The sequence below is a fragment of the Quercus suber genome, unplaced genomic scaffold (genome assembly GCF_002906115.3).
Source record: "Quercus suber isolate HL8 unplaced genomic scaffold, Cork oak 2.0 scaffold_587, whole genome shotgun sequence".
Lineage (NCBI taxonomy): Eukaryota > Viridiplantae > Streptophyta > Magnoliopsida > Fagales > Fagaceae > Quercus > Quercus suber.
Genome location: NW_027070032.1, coordinates 267,900 through 282,182, shown reverse-complemented (window position 1 = coordinate 282,182; position 14,283 = coordinate 267,900). Strand labels below are relative to the sequence as shown.

Genomic DNA, 14,283 nt, shown 5'->3' with positions numbered 1-14,283 from the left:
ATAGTGTTTTACACTATTTGAGCTTTCATATAGCATACACATCTTATTCCCATGAATTTTACCCCAAGGACACCCTATTGAAGAGCTAGAGAGAGACTTAAAATCCTAGAGCTAAAACCTTCTTATCCCCTCTACCTTCTCCCTCTCATCATAAACAAATCCTTTAAAGGAAGATTAATGCAATCACAAAACATTACCTTACTTGAGTGTTGTGAGTGTTTTGGTTGCTAGGAAACATTGGAGCTTACCCATTTGTAGCAAAAAAATCTATTGAATGAAAACACATGTTTTGTCCTTTTATGTTCTAGGTTAAATTACAAATTGCAACCTCTAACTTTGCCTATAATTCAATTAATTCTTTAACTTTATTTTTGTCTAATTCAATCTTCTAAATTTAAGGTTTTTTTTTTTCCCCTTCTGTTAGCCTTTGCCAATGTCTGTGATCCCAAAACAATGTAGTTTTGAATTTTTTTAGGTTTCTAAATTAAAAAAAAAAAAAATTGAAAAATTTATTATTATTTTGGAAAAACTAAATTAGGGCTTAAATTCCTTTTGGAAAAAAATCTATCTCTCTCTCTCTCTACCCAATCGTTGCCACAACATAGCCACTATAGCGACCCATCCACAATTGCGTGACCCAACCACCATCCAAATCATGTCCTTTTCCTCCTCTTTAACATGTTTGTTCATACTTCATAATAGTAGTCGTTGTTGTTAAGGCTAAGACCCTCAATCCCGGGCCAAAATGGTCAAATACCATCTTTGGATGAAATTTTTAGCAATCTATCACTGTTTGCAAAATATTTAGTAATCTATTACATTTTTAAAACTTAAGTTTGTAAAACTCGAGTTTAACATGTGTAACTCAAGTTTCAAAAACTCGAGTTTTATAAAAACTGCCACAATGGCACTCACTGACCTAGATTATTTTAATTAAAAAAAGGTTACGTGAAACTCGAGTTTGTGAAACTCAAGTTTCTTGTAAATGTGTTACTCGAGTTTATAAAACTCGAGTACCATAAAATTGCACTAAATAAAGAACTTTTACAACACTTTACAAGCACCACTATTACACCACTACACACTAGATTTTTATTTAATACACTCACTCACCAAATACATTTGCACACACCCGACACCTTATTTCTAGACACCTTCACACTACGACTTTTAGACTTGTGCTTTTTACACACTTCACTTCACTTGTCCTTCACTTCATAAGTCAAACGACATGGGCATCATCCTTGCTTTCTTTACTACACTTCACCTGTCCTTCACTACACTTGCACACACCTGACTTGTGCTTTCTTTAGTCTATTTCTTTTCTTCTTTACTTTAGTGTGGGACTGCATAAGGCCACATCAATTTTTAAAGGAACTCAAGCTCTTGTTTCATATTATAGGGAACTCGAATTTTTTAAAACTTGAATTCCATGTGGACTTTAAATTATAAAATGCAAGATCAACTTTTGCCACCATGTCACATTTTTTGGAACTCAAATTTCATAAACTCAAGTTTTATGTAGAACTCGAGTTTCAAAACAATGGTAAATTATTAAATATTTTACAAATAGTGGTAGATTACTAAATATTTTAGCCAAAAATGGTATTCGACCATTTTGGCCCTGGATCCGATCATCTATCTCCTCTCATGACAATGATGTATTGCTTCACAGATCTTGTAGCAATAAAATTTTACAAACCACAACCATAAGAGATTAAATTCAACAAAAATGTAGTGTAATCCAATCATAAGTTGCCACATTAGATTTGTGTAAATACAAGAATAGAGAGTAAGGGTTTGTTTGGATATTGTTTATTTGTTGAAAACTGAAAACTTATTGCTGAAAACATTATAGAAAAATAATTTTTAAATATGTGAATAGTACTGTGAGTCTCAAAAATACATTAGTATGCACATTTTGCTGAGTTTGGTGGTCCCATAAACTGTGCCTTGGGACCCAAAAAAAGGCCAAACGCAACTGAAGGCAAATGCACACTTAGTCAATTGCCTAAGACTCCAAGTGGATGGTCCCATGATTTTGTATTAGCTAGATATGTGCATGCATGCATGGTAATTGCTTAGACTTCTAGAAATTAAGACTCAAATACGTATAAAGTGCGTTTTAATTTTTGATATGCTAATACATAAAAGTATATTTACAGGAAGGATAAGAAAAAAAGGAAAATAATTTCCATAAAATGCGAAGCTGTGTCTTTTACAATGGCCCTAATCTTTTGTTCTCTCTAAATTTAATGTAGTACTTCTTCTGGCATTCATGAAGAGATTTATTTTGGATCCACATCTCTAAATACCAGTAGCCGTAAAGCGTTCTATACTTGATTCCGCAGTTCGAATGTGTTGGAAGAATTACTTGCATTCTCAGCAAGATCACTGACCCTTCTTGAGAATCGTCGCTTTTGACTCCCCCAATGCCCCATTATAGTCCTCATTACCCTCCACATGATTTTGTGACGAAGTATTGATCTATCAACACGCAAAATGTAGACTAAAAGAGCGATGGTTGATGTGCCTCCCGATAATATGAAGAGTACTAAAAAGCTGTTGGGGCTTAGACTAGGAGTTTCTTTGTCTGGTTCTACGTCTTCACACTTAGCGGATGTAATCATGTTGTTCTCTAATTCACGTAGCTGACCACTCTCAGATACCTTAAGTAGTGCTTCAGTTATGCTAGAAAGCAATGGAGATCCCCTTGGAAATGCCTGAGGCATGCACAGAACATAGAAATCTAATTAATCATACCATATTGGTCAAAAAAGGAATGCAAAAATAAAGTATTAGAGGAATTACAAATCCAAAACCCCCAACTTTGTATGTTGGCCCAGCTTTAGTAAAACCCGTGCAGTATTTTGCAAGGAATAAATTGGCAAGAGGAACATCAAGAAAGGCAGCTGCTATTTCTCCATTTTTAAGAGCATGAGCATAAGCTTCAGTTGAAGAAAAGTTCTTGATGTTGTTAGGGTTGAAATGTAACACTTCCACCAAATATCTCGACAGAAAGGATCCACTACAATGTCCGATTATAGCATTGCTGCTTTTTAGTGTCTCAATGTCTGTTACAGTAGGTCCAAGGTGCTGGACAGTAAGCATGCTGGTGAGGTTAGCTGTGTAAGTCTGCATAATGACTAGTGCTACAAACAACCATACCACCATTGTCATCCGTGACAAATTGCTATGTAACCTTGCTCCTTTTCCATCCAAATCAATTAAAGTGAAGTTAGATGCATGATCTATTTCAAAACAAAAGCTTATTTGAACCAACCTAAAGAAACGAAATTCCGATTACCATTTGTAGATAAGAGTGTGTTGAAGGCCAACCAAATTAACATTCCCATTTGATTCAGCACAGAGCCTTTGAGTTCTGGGCAATTATTTCGTTCTAACAACCATATAACGAAGCCATTGTAGAAATTTATTACTCCTGTCAGAATCCACATGGCCATTGTGAAAGGCTTCATGAATAACCAAGCTCTATTTGATGTTTTAGATATAACAGGAACTACCATCACAATTCCTGACTCGGTGTAGGGGTGTGTGAATTCTGCGTATTGATATCGCCCAGCCACTATTGTTACATCACCAACAACTGCATCGAAAATCTGGTCCAATGCAAAAAAGAATATAGTTTTATAGAATTGGTCCTTAATTTTATAAGAAATGAGATCTCATGTTGATTGAGAGGAAGAGAAGGCAGTGTTAACTGTTAAGTCTTCCATAAAAATTAGTCAAAACTATAGCATAAACAGGTCTAACATGGTGATTTTGCACTGAACCTCCTGCTCTAATTCCAAGATAAATTTCTAATTCTCCCAAAAGATTGAAATGTTAGGAAATGGTGAATCTAATCATTTAATCATTATTCTAATAGAGATATATATTTCTTTCAAGATAGCTGCAATGATATTGAACTAGGTTTAGTCAAATTTGAAAAAATCAACATAAAAGTTAATTCAAGTTAACAATTGTGAACCTAAATCATAAAAAGTAGGGCATTAAGTAAGGTCCAACAAAAAAAAAAAAAAAAAAATCAATTTAAAAACTTCTTCTCACCAAAATCTTATGTGCAACTTGAAATCAGTTTATTACTATTCTTAAAAAGTGATTCTCATACCTTCAATTGAATTTGCTCCACTAGAGCATTGTATGTGCCATTGAAGGGAAGGAAATTGTATGGCAAGTAGAATGGCAGCTCTTCTAAAGTCGCTTTGAAGACATCAATTGCAAATCCAGTATAAGAAATATTGCTTTCAAATTGATCATATTCCACTTTAACATACTCTTTGAAATTGGCTGCAGCAGGTACACCAATTTTCAGTGGGTTGGTGCTTGTTGGTAGAGTCCATCCTCTTGGAGTATACCAAGGTCCCCCTGGCCAAAATACTTGTCCCAGAACCTTCATGGAAGAGTTGTAAGCAGCATTTTCATTGATATTCTCCGAAAAACCATGTCCATATGACCAAAATCCGAGTTCTCTATAACTCTTACCCATCACATTGACAATCTGAAATATATTTAAAGAGACTAATTTATTGTCAATGAATTCAACCTTTCCACTTAAGCCATGAAAATCACTATGAAAAACTTTTTCTAACAAAAGAGGAGGCACTTTGTTGCTTTCCCTCATTGCTAGTGCCACAGTCCATGCAGCATCATAAGCTTGTGCAGCAAAAATATCTGGCTCATGATTATTCTCTTCAGGATGTTCTGACCTAAACCTTTTGCGAAATCTACGATGGAATTCTTTAAAGTGGCCTCCAGTTTCAGGAAAGTAGCTCTTGACTCCTAAAATTCCTTGCATATTGGAGATGGTGGTGGCATTCATGGCATGGACAAGGCTTGTAACGGGATCAGTGGTGATCCATACATAATCGCTTTCCATCATTTTCATTCTTTTTGCCATTTCAAATAGTTTATCTGCCAAACTTAATGACAAATGAACCACAAAGACTCTACATTGCCCTTCTTTAAGCCTCGCAAGCTCTTTAGACAAGGAAGAAGAAGCGAAAGGTGCAAGAGCTACAAGTTGGCTTATTTCTGCGCCAACTTCACGTAGGGCATTGGAGAGATGAGGTAAGACACTGGTGGCTGAAGAATCTCTATCTTCGTATATGACAGTGACCCGCTGCCATTCCCAGGACTCAACAATAGCAGCTACAGCTTTCATTTGATTAAATTCGTTGGTTGATGCTTGCAACAGGAAGGGCCACCTCTCTGCTGCCCATTTTGGAGTTGTATTAGCAAAGGAAAAAATTGGGATGTCACTTTTGCTTCCAACCTCGGCAACTAATGATGTCTCTTCCCATGTCTGAGGTCCTAAAATGGCTTGCACTTGTTGTGTGTTTATGAGATCCATAGCTGCAAATTTGATTAATTAAAGGGAAAATTTTCTCTTACACTCTTTTATGTCTACTGTTTTACACAATATTTATAATTAATGCATTGATGTACACATTTTAAAAAGAAAAAAAGAAATGTTTATGTTTAAACACAATAGTGGATATGAGAGTATTGATAACCTTAATGAAATTGAATGGGATACAAAAACTACTTGATTCTTACACTTTTTTTTCGGTTTTTGGTTTAGGTTAAAAACCTACTTACTACTAGTAGCTAGTGGCAGTAGCTCACGCTCAGTAATAAGTACTTGTTAATTAATTTCTCAATTAGGCCTCATTACCATAGATTTACCGTACAAGAATATATGAAGTGTAACTTGTTCTTTTCAATTTGTCAAAAAAAAAAAAAAAAAAAAAAGTCAAGTCCAGAGAAATACGGAAATCGAAAGATTAAAGCAGAGAATTTATCACTTGCACAGACGATTCAGTATTTTAAAATTCTTGTAAATTGTGTGCTTTTATGTAAACATTAAAAAAAGAAAAAGAAAAAAAAAAAGCGTGCTTCATTTATTGTTGATCTCCCTTTGAGTTTGAATCAACTTTAAACCAGAGAATGATCTTCAGCTATCACCATGGAATCAGTACTAAACAAAACATTATATAAATCCAAATGATATGGTCTTCTTTTGCTTAAACTAATTACTTTGGTCAGTCCTTTCCTCAAATTTTTCATTAAAAATTATTTCTATGATACTTATAATATGGTGCCTTTGAGAACTCATTTATGCATAAGATTAAGATATCATGCTCTAATTTAGTGCTATGATAATAAGTGGAATACTAGTTATGAGTTGTTGAGGCAAATCAATAATCTATATATATATATATATATATAAAAGCACGAATCTCATGATGTTTTTTTTTTTTTAACCAAACAATAATTTGGAAGAGATTATTTAAATTTAGGGTCTTCCAAGCAATGGCACTGAGGCATAATGGTCTTCCTAATTTATATGATTATTTTTTAAGTTTTAAATTTGAAAAGAGAAAATTGATAAGGAATATGGAATTTTTACTCAAGTTTAGTTTCTCCAGCAAAAGCTGAATATATATATATATATATATTTCAAAATTATTAAATATTTTTGAGTTCATTAAAAAAAAAAAAAAACATGTTGGTATACTAAATTATCTCAATAACAGTTATTCACTTTTCCTCTATTTTTATGATATGTAATATAAGTAATTCTGAATTCTCAAATATAATACTTACCTAATTATATACGAACAATAAAATAATTTTTTACATATATTTTTATATCAACTTATAATAGTGTCACGCATCACATGAGATGTTAGCTAGTTAAGAAAAGGAAAGGAAGACAAGAAACAAGTGGTTGATAAGACCACTTGTTGTACTCCTAGATAGTTGATGGATAAAGTTTTCCTTCAAATTAACCATTATTAGGTGGTAGTGGATAAGACCATTGACTTGCATTCAACCATATTAATCTTTAAATATTATAAATAAGTCATATAATTATTAAATAAATTATGTAACTAAGAAAATACAGGTGAATGGTTTTTTAAGTTACCGCACACTGAATTTGAAGAATTGGAGGGAAACTCTACTATACTGAATTCATTATTATCATGATCAGGTTACTTGGATACCGAAATATTGTTAAACGAGCTAATTAAATTGGAGAGGATTGTTTCATATCTGAGCATAAGGTCTAGATAATTCAGTAAAAAGAAAAAGTATGATATATTTTGTTACCTTCAAGAGCTGCCTGAATGGGCTGACCTTGAGAGTTCCTGACTTCCAGAACCAAACTTTGGTTGAACCTGTAATAGAAATCTTCCAGTGCCATCTTCATTGCTAAACGTTCTTCTTTGCCAATACGAGAACTATTATCTACAATTGCACCTATAACGCCCATAACGTTGTCATTTCCTTTTGTGTTAGTACTACCATTAATTTTTGCAGTCTGAGTAAATATGAAAACAAAGACCAAGAAACACCACAGAGGACCAACTTTGTCCATTTCTTTCAGAGAGGACAACTATTAGAACTATTGGTCCCCTTTACTTTATATATGCGTACAAGATTGCTATTTAATATATTTTTTTAGAATACTTTTAGGTTTGGCGGAATTGCTTGCAGGTTGCAAGCTAGTATCTCTTCACCTTCTAAGTTCTAACATGATTTTGATTGCCATCCTAATATATAATTAGTTTGGACAAATTACATTTTTCCGCTATAAACTATCATCCCAATTACACTTAATTCTTTAAATTATCAAAATGTGTGATTGATCTTATACAGTTATAATTATATTTCAATGTCCCTTTTGCTACTATTTTGGTGTTAATTATAATAGAATTTAGCATTAAAAAACTAATTTATCTTTCTCCAAAACATACAACTGAGAGATAAATTGATTTTTCAATACTAAATTTAGTTAGAGTTAATAGTAAAACAAAAGGCAAGGATTTATGGTAAAGTATTCTATTTTTGGGGTTAATCGTGTTTTATTTTAAATATATAGTTCAGTGTGTAATTAAGATAATAGTTTGAGGTGAAAAAGTGTCGTCCTAATAGTTTAGGAAAAAATATAGAGCCACATCTTATTGTATAATAACTCTTACATGACAAACTATGAATTCATATAAAATAGCTGTGGAAAAATATGTGGTAAAGTATATTCCTAAAATTATTCTCAATTTAGTACTACCTAGACAGAGCCTAAGCGTAACGTGGAGTCCAAGTAACAAGTAAGGATTTTAAGTTTCGCGGTGCCTGACGAAAAGAAATTGACTTGAAAAGAGAATTGAAGAGTAAAAGATTCCTGGTGAAGGAGTGAAGGGGTATCAAGCCCAGACGATATATATGCGGATTTTCAACTATTATATATATGAATATGAGGAGATAAAGTAATTTAATAATAATAACAATAATAATCGCATTTCGTACGTACAAACTAATTTGGTAGACTGCAATGCAACCAATTAAAGCACACGTAGGGGCGGGGGAGAAAAACCACAGGAATTTCCTTGCAATATTCCTTTCATGCAGTTTCCACGCAAGTACTAATTAAAATATGGAACTTTGAAATTTTGATTTGAAAATCATTCAACAAGAGAGTTTAGACTTCTTATTATGATGCAACCCGTAGTATCAAGGCGAGGACTAAATTAAAGGGTTTTGATTATTTTACATTCAACAACACTGTGTACTGATGAATTAATGGGCAATAATGTAAACCCAAATATTTAATTAGTGTGGAAAATTATAGTAAAACTATTGGTATTTTGACTGAGTTAGTTAAAAAAAAAAATTTAGTAAATAGTAATACTTATTAGAACATACATAAAAATAGTAATATTAGTGTTTTAAACCAAATTTATAATATATTATTTAACCAGAACTAGGCGAGTTAATCTTGATATTAGAATCTTTACTATAATTTGATTCTTTCAACATTAAAATTTTACTCAAGACAAATTCTTGTAATTAATTTCCACATCTTGGCTTTTGTTTTAGTTAATTGCCATTGCTTGCCCTATTGAGGCTAATAATTAAGATGCCTGCACTGCAGCTAAAGAATGTGGAAAGCGCTAAGCATCTTCACTGCTTTTAACTAATTATGACTAAACTGAATAGGTTCTAGAACTAGGAAAACAAGCATTTTCCAATAAATAAATAATATTAAAAAAACCGAGAGGAAAACAATCATTCACATAGGCGAAAGGAGACTTGCTTGTCTAGTTGTTTTCTTGTTTCTTTAGCCAGTCAACTTACTTATCATAATCTTAAATAAAACGTTCATCGTTAAGCCATCAATATCTATAGAAAAATTCTATATAAGGTACATATTTCTATCAAGGAAATTACTTGGTCCAATGGTTGGACTAATAGCTTCAACCACCAAGATTGACGTATACACAACGACAAATAGATCAGCAATTTCCAAATCCTATATTACTGACTTTTGAATATGATGCTGCTATATTATATTTAATTGTCTTACCCAAAACAGTACAAGGTGAACCACAACAACAAAATAAATAATAGCGTTATTCATCCTTTTCTTTCAATTTATTTTTATTTATTTTTTTGCATCCCACTTGAACTTTGACGAACCTGCTGAATTCAAAATGTTAAACGTTTAGTCCTTGTTTACATGACTCACGAAAGTCGCAAGAATTCTATGAGGAAATTCTTGTGATGGTTCCTACGTACCTTGCTCGTTTTGATGTTATCCGGCTTGGTATGCAGTCTTAAGAAGAATAATTAGTAAGTGAGAAAATCTGTTCAATTATTATTCATCCATTATCAAACGCAAGATTATAAATTTCAGCACTCCAAGTACACACACATATATATGTATGAAGGGTCTGACGTACCACATTCCGTACAATATGAATGCTTTTCCTCCTTTCCACTATTTCTTATTGGCCATACTTTTGTTGATTGCGGTAAAAGCGCCCACTAACCGAAGCACTGAGATAACAAAAAACAGCCATGCTAAACGAGTTATAGGTGCCATTATTGATAGTACTTCACGTATTGGAAAAGAACAGAAAGTAGCTTTGGAGATGGCAATGGAGGATTTCTGCGAGTTCAGCAATCAGAGTTTTCTTCTTCAAATAGAAGACTCTCATGGTGAACCCATTCGAGCAGGTCTGGCAGGTAACTCTCTCTCTCTCTCTCTCTCTCTCTCTCTCTATGTGTGTGCGCGTGGGGTTCAACTTGTTGCGTAGAGGTTTGTTAATGAATAAGTCTAGTGCCATATATTTTGGCACAACAAATGTCACAACTTGTCATGTGGCGAGTTGTGGCATTTGTTGTACCAAAATGTGTGGTATTAGACTTATTCTTTGTTAATAGATGCTACACATCATTGTATGTGTGCGTGTGGGGCTGGCCCTTGGGTAAGACCACTTATAGGCAATTGCCTAGGCCCTTATAGAAAAAAGCCCCAAAATTTTTTAATTAATAATAATAATTTTTTTGAAAAATACATATAGGTGACTACACTCACTTCAAGAAAGTCCCAAAATTGTGGGACAATAGAAATCAAATCAAATCTTAAATAGTTTCACCCAAAAAAAAAAAAAAAAGCAATTGTACAAAATTATCATTGATGATTAATTTTCCATAAAGACTAGAGATTTCAATTTTTATAAAATCAATCCTTCACACAATATATTTCTAATATTTCAATATTATTTTAGTCAATTTGGTCACTTGAAACATTTTGGAAGCAATTTGGTCATTTTAGGGGTATATTGTTAATTTTGGACATTTTAGGAATATTTCAGTAATTTTAAAGACTTGAGTAAAAGGAGGGTATTTTGGCCAGTGACGGACCCACATTAGGGCAAAGGGGGTCATGCCCCCCCCCCCCCCAAATTTGAAAAAAATATAGCCTGTACCTGCTAGTAGTCATATGAAAATGGAGATTTAACAGCTGGTGCTGTTGCAAATATTTGAAAATTAAAAACAAACAATACGCTCACTGAAAAATATTCACTAGGATATGATTATGCATAATTCTTAGTAGATGTTAGTTTTAATTTTCATAAACTTTTTTGTATTTATACTTTGGCCCCCTAACTTCGAATCTTGGTTTTGTCCCTGATTTTGGCCAATTTGGTGGTTTTGGGGGGATCTTTTAGTCATTTTAGACATCATGTGGATATTTTGGTCATTCTGAAGGTTTTTAGGGTAATTGTGCTCATTTTAGAGGTTTGAGAGTCTTTTGGTCATTTTCTAGCTTTTGAGAGTAGTTAGTCATTGTTGGAAGTATCTTAGTAATTTTGAACATTTTAATTGTACAATGGTCACTTTGGAGGATTTAGGGTAATTTGGTCATTTTGGACATTTCAAGGGGTTTTTTAAAAAAAAAAAAAATTTTAGGGTTATTTTTTGTCATTTTTTTAAGTTTTGGGGTAGGTTTGTCATTTATGAGGTGTTGCAACTATTTTCAATCAATTTATCATTAAAATTGTAATTATTTCTAAGAATAGTATGAGCCAAATAGAGGAACGCTATATTCTTGGAATAGGATGGGAATGTGACTAAAGAACCATACACCATAATTTTATATTGTTAGAATGTGATTCCATGGATAAAAAAATTCCAAGAATATATTTCACACTGCAATGCAATTTAACATTACACGAACCAAATGCATGATCAAATTGCTTGATGACATTTCAAATCTTTGTTAGAGTTTCTATCTAGTGTGCATTCCGTCTCTGGTTTTTTATTTTATTTTATTTTATTTTTTTAATCCATAAAATTCTTGGATTTGTGGCACTCTCTCAACAACAATTTACTTTGAAATAAATAAAAGAAGTTTTGCTCCTTATTTCTCTTGTTCGTTTTTCTACTTTAACAGACAAGGATTTGCATATTAAATTCAATCTCGTTTTAGTAAAGGACCTTCATGGTCTTATGATGCTATTTTATACTTATCATATTTGTTTTTGTAGTAAAACACATAACATTACAAATTATATGAAGATGTTGATTTATCTGTTACATTTTGAATGTAGCTATAGCTCTTATCAAGTCACACCATGTGCAACTCATTCTAGGACCATGTACATGGGAAGAGGCATCATTGGTTGCTGACATTGGCAACAAAAATCAAATTCCAATTCTGTCTTTTGCTGATGTTACTCCCAATTGGGCAATCGAGCAATGGCCATTTTTGGTCCAAGCATCACCTAACCAACATGGACAAATGAAAGCCATAGCAGCTATTGTCAAGTCTTGGGAATGGCATCAGGTCACTATGATATATGAAGATACAGATTCCTCAGTCAATGGAGTCTTGCCTCACCTCTTTGACGCCTTAAGAGAAGCAGGAGTACGAATAATACATCATCTATCTCTTGGACCTCTCACCACAACTAATTCCTTGTCTAAGGAGCTTGAGAGGCTACAAAGTGGGCAGTGTAGAATTTTCGTGGTTAATTTGTCATTTTTGTTGGCCATTCGTCTATTTGAAAAAGCAAATAAAATGAAGATGATGGAAAATGGTTATGTGTGGATTACAACCAACTCCATGACAAGTCTTGTGCACTCCATTGATGCCTCTATCATCTCTTACATGCAAGGAGTAATAGGGGTCAGGAGCTACTTCCCAGAAAATGAGCCTCATTTTCAAGACTTTTATTTCAAATTTTGCAAAAAGTTTGCCTTGAAATATCCTGAAGAGAAAAACCACGAACTAGGGATTTTTGCATTGCAAGCCTATGATGCTCTATGGTCAGTGTGTCTAGCAATGATGGAGAGCAACAAGGTGGGGCAACAGTTACTAGACAAAATATTGCTAAGTGATTTTCAAGGCTTAAGCGGAAGGGTTCAGTTTTTTAACAAAAAATTGGCTCCTGGACAAATATTTCAAATCATTAATATGATAGGAAAGAGTTACCAGGAACTTGGATTTTGGTCAAGTAAATTAGGTTTCTCAAAAACTATTGCAGAGAATGTTACTTACAATTCTTCTATGAGAAACTTAGGGCAAGTGATTTGGCCAGGGGGGCCTTGGTATACTCCAAAAGGATGGACATTATCGACAATTGCTGAACCCTTAAGAATTGGGGTGCCTACTAGATCATTATTCAAAAATTATGTTAATGTGGAATATGATCTCTTGGAAAATAAAAGTCTCTTCAGTGGATTTTCCATCGATCTCTTCAAAGCAACTGCAGAACAATTGCCATTCTATTTGCCTTATAACTTCTATCCCTTCAATGGAACATATGATGCTTTGGTTGAACAAATTCATCTAAAGGTATGTGATTTCTTACTCTCTTGTTCAATTTTTTATTTAGTTATTTTTGTATCATAGATTAAGACCTCGGCGAAAGAATTAAAGAATCTTAGATCTCATTGTCAGGCGAGAAACACCTCTTTCCACCTAAATATATATTTCTTTAATTTTCCATTCTTATTTTATTATTATTAGAATATAAGCCCAATAGGCTATAGACTTCTTGCGCTTGTACTGCACTCATATTGTTTATACAACACTCATTTGCCAATATAAAGGCAATGCTTAATATATTATTACACTCAATTTAAGACAATAATATGTTAATTGCTTAAGATAGTATCAAACTTACTGCTCTAACCTTCTGATGTTTATGAACAATCTCGTATTTTTTGGTGTAAACTTGCTGTTGTTGTCTTCTCTAGTCACCCTTCCCTTTGTTGGTAGAAGTGATTCATCATCGCCAACCCAAGATTGTTGCTCTTCTTAGAAATACCACCTACAAATCTTTGTTTAATACACACAGCCACAACTATAGCAAAAATCTTCATCTAATGTTTCCAACAGCAATCGAAACATAACAAACAAAGCCGCCAAATGTCACCTGAAATTTTGGATGCTAATCCATGTGTCACACACATCATCACGTGCCACTCTAGGTCTCCATGTGTCTAACACATGCCAATACACATTTAGCACACACTGGTTGCCATGTGTCACCATCACAGTGTGCACATTAGCCTAGGTTCCACATTAGTGTCACGTTAGCAAGACATCCATTGCCCCATCAGCACACCTCTCATCCTGCCACATTAGCTTCATGTTAGCATACCTACAATGTCACCAATTGATCAGGTTGGCCAAACTTAACCTAGATCTGACCCGCACTTGACTCTAAGTTTGGCCTGATTCCTTTACATGGTTCTTTGACTATGCTTGTTGTAATCACAACACTCATAATTCTGCTCTCACATTTATACACATTACACTCCCATCTTTATTTTCACTTTTCATACAATTGATGGTTCCACCATGACTATTAGTTAGGTGGGGTCCATTTCAACACCCAAATTATTTGCCTTTGATGTCTATTAGGTTCCCCAACTATCTCTCAATCCTTAATCTATTGGTCA

At 33.6% G+C, this 14,283-nt stretch overlaps 2 protein-coding genes across 3 annotated transcripts; one reads left to right on the top strand and one right to left on the bottom strand.

Moving 5' to 3' along the window:
- Positions 1–2,108: 2,108 nt before the first annotated feature.
- LOC112005563 (glutamate receptor 2.8) lies at positions 2,109–7,423 on the bottom strand. 2 transcript variants are annotated; one of them, XM_024037840.2, is made up of 5 exons: positions 7,138–7,423; positions 4,133–5,376; positions 3,308–3,620; positions 2,812–3,209; positions 2,109–2,723 (listed from the first exon to the last, which is right to left on the bottom strand). In XM_024037840.2, the coding sequence occupies exons 1-5, from the start codon at positions 7,403–7,405 to the stop codon at positions 2,334–2,336; spliced, it is 2,613 nt and encodes an 870-aa protein (XP_023893608.1). In that variant the 5' UTR covers positions 7,406–7,423; the 3' UTR covers positions 2,109–2,333. The 2 variants fall into 2 exon arrangements, with proteins under 2 accessions (XP_023893608.1, XP_065620928.1); XM_065764856.1 differs by having other exon boundaries at positions 2,830–3,209.
- Positions 7,424–9,782: 2,359 nt separating this feature from the next.
- On the top strand, positions 9,783–13,291 carry LOC112005562 (glutamate receptor 2.1). Its single transcript, XM_065764848.1, has 3 exons — positions 9,783–10,053; positions 11,768–11,818; positions 11,925–13,291. Exons 1-3 carry the CDS (start codon positions 9,783–9,785, stop codon positions 13,226–13,228), a joined length of 1,626 nt encoding a protein of 541 aa, XP_065620920.1. The 3' UTR covers positions 13,229–13,291.
- Positions 13,292–14,283: the final 992 nt, after the last annotated feature.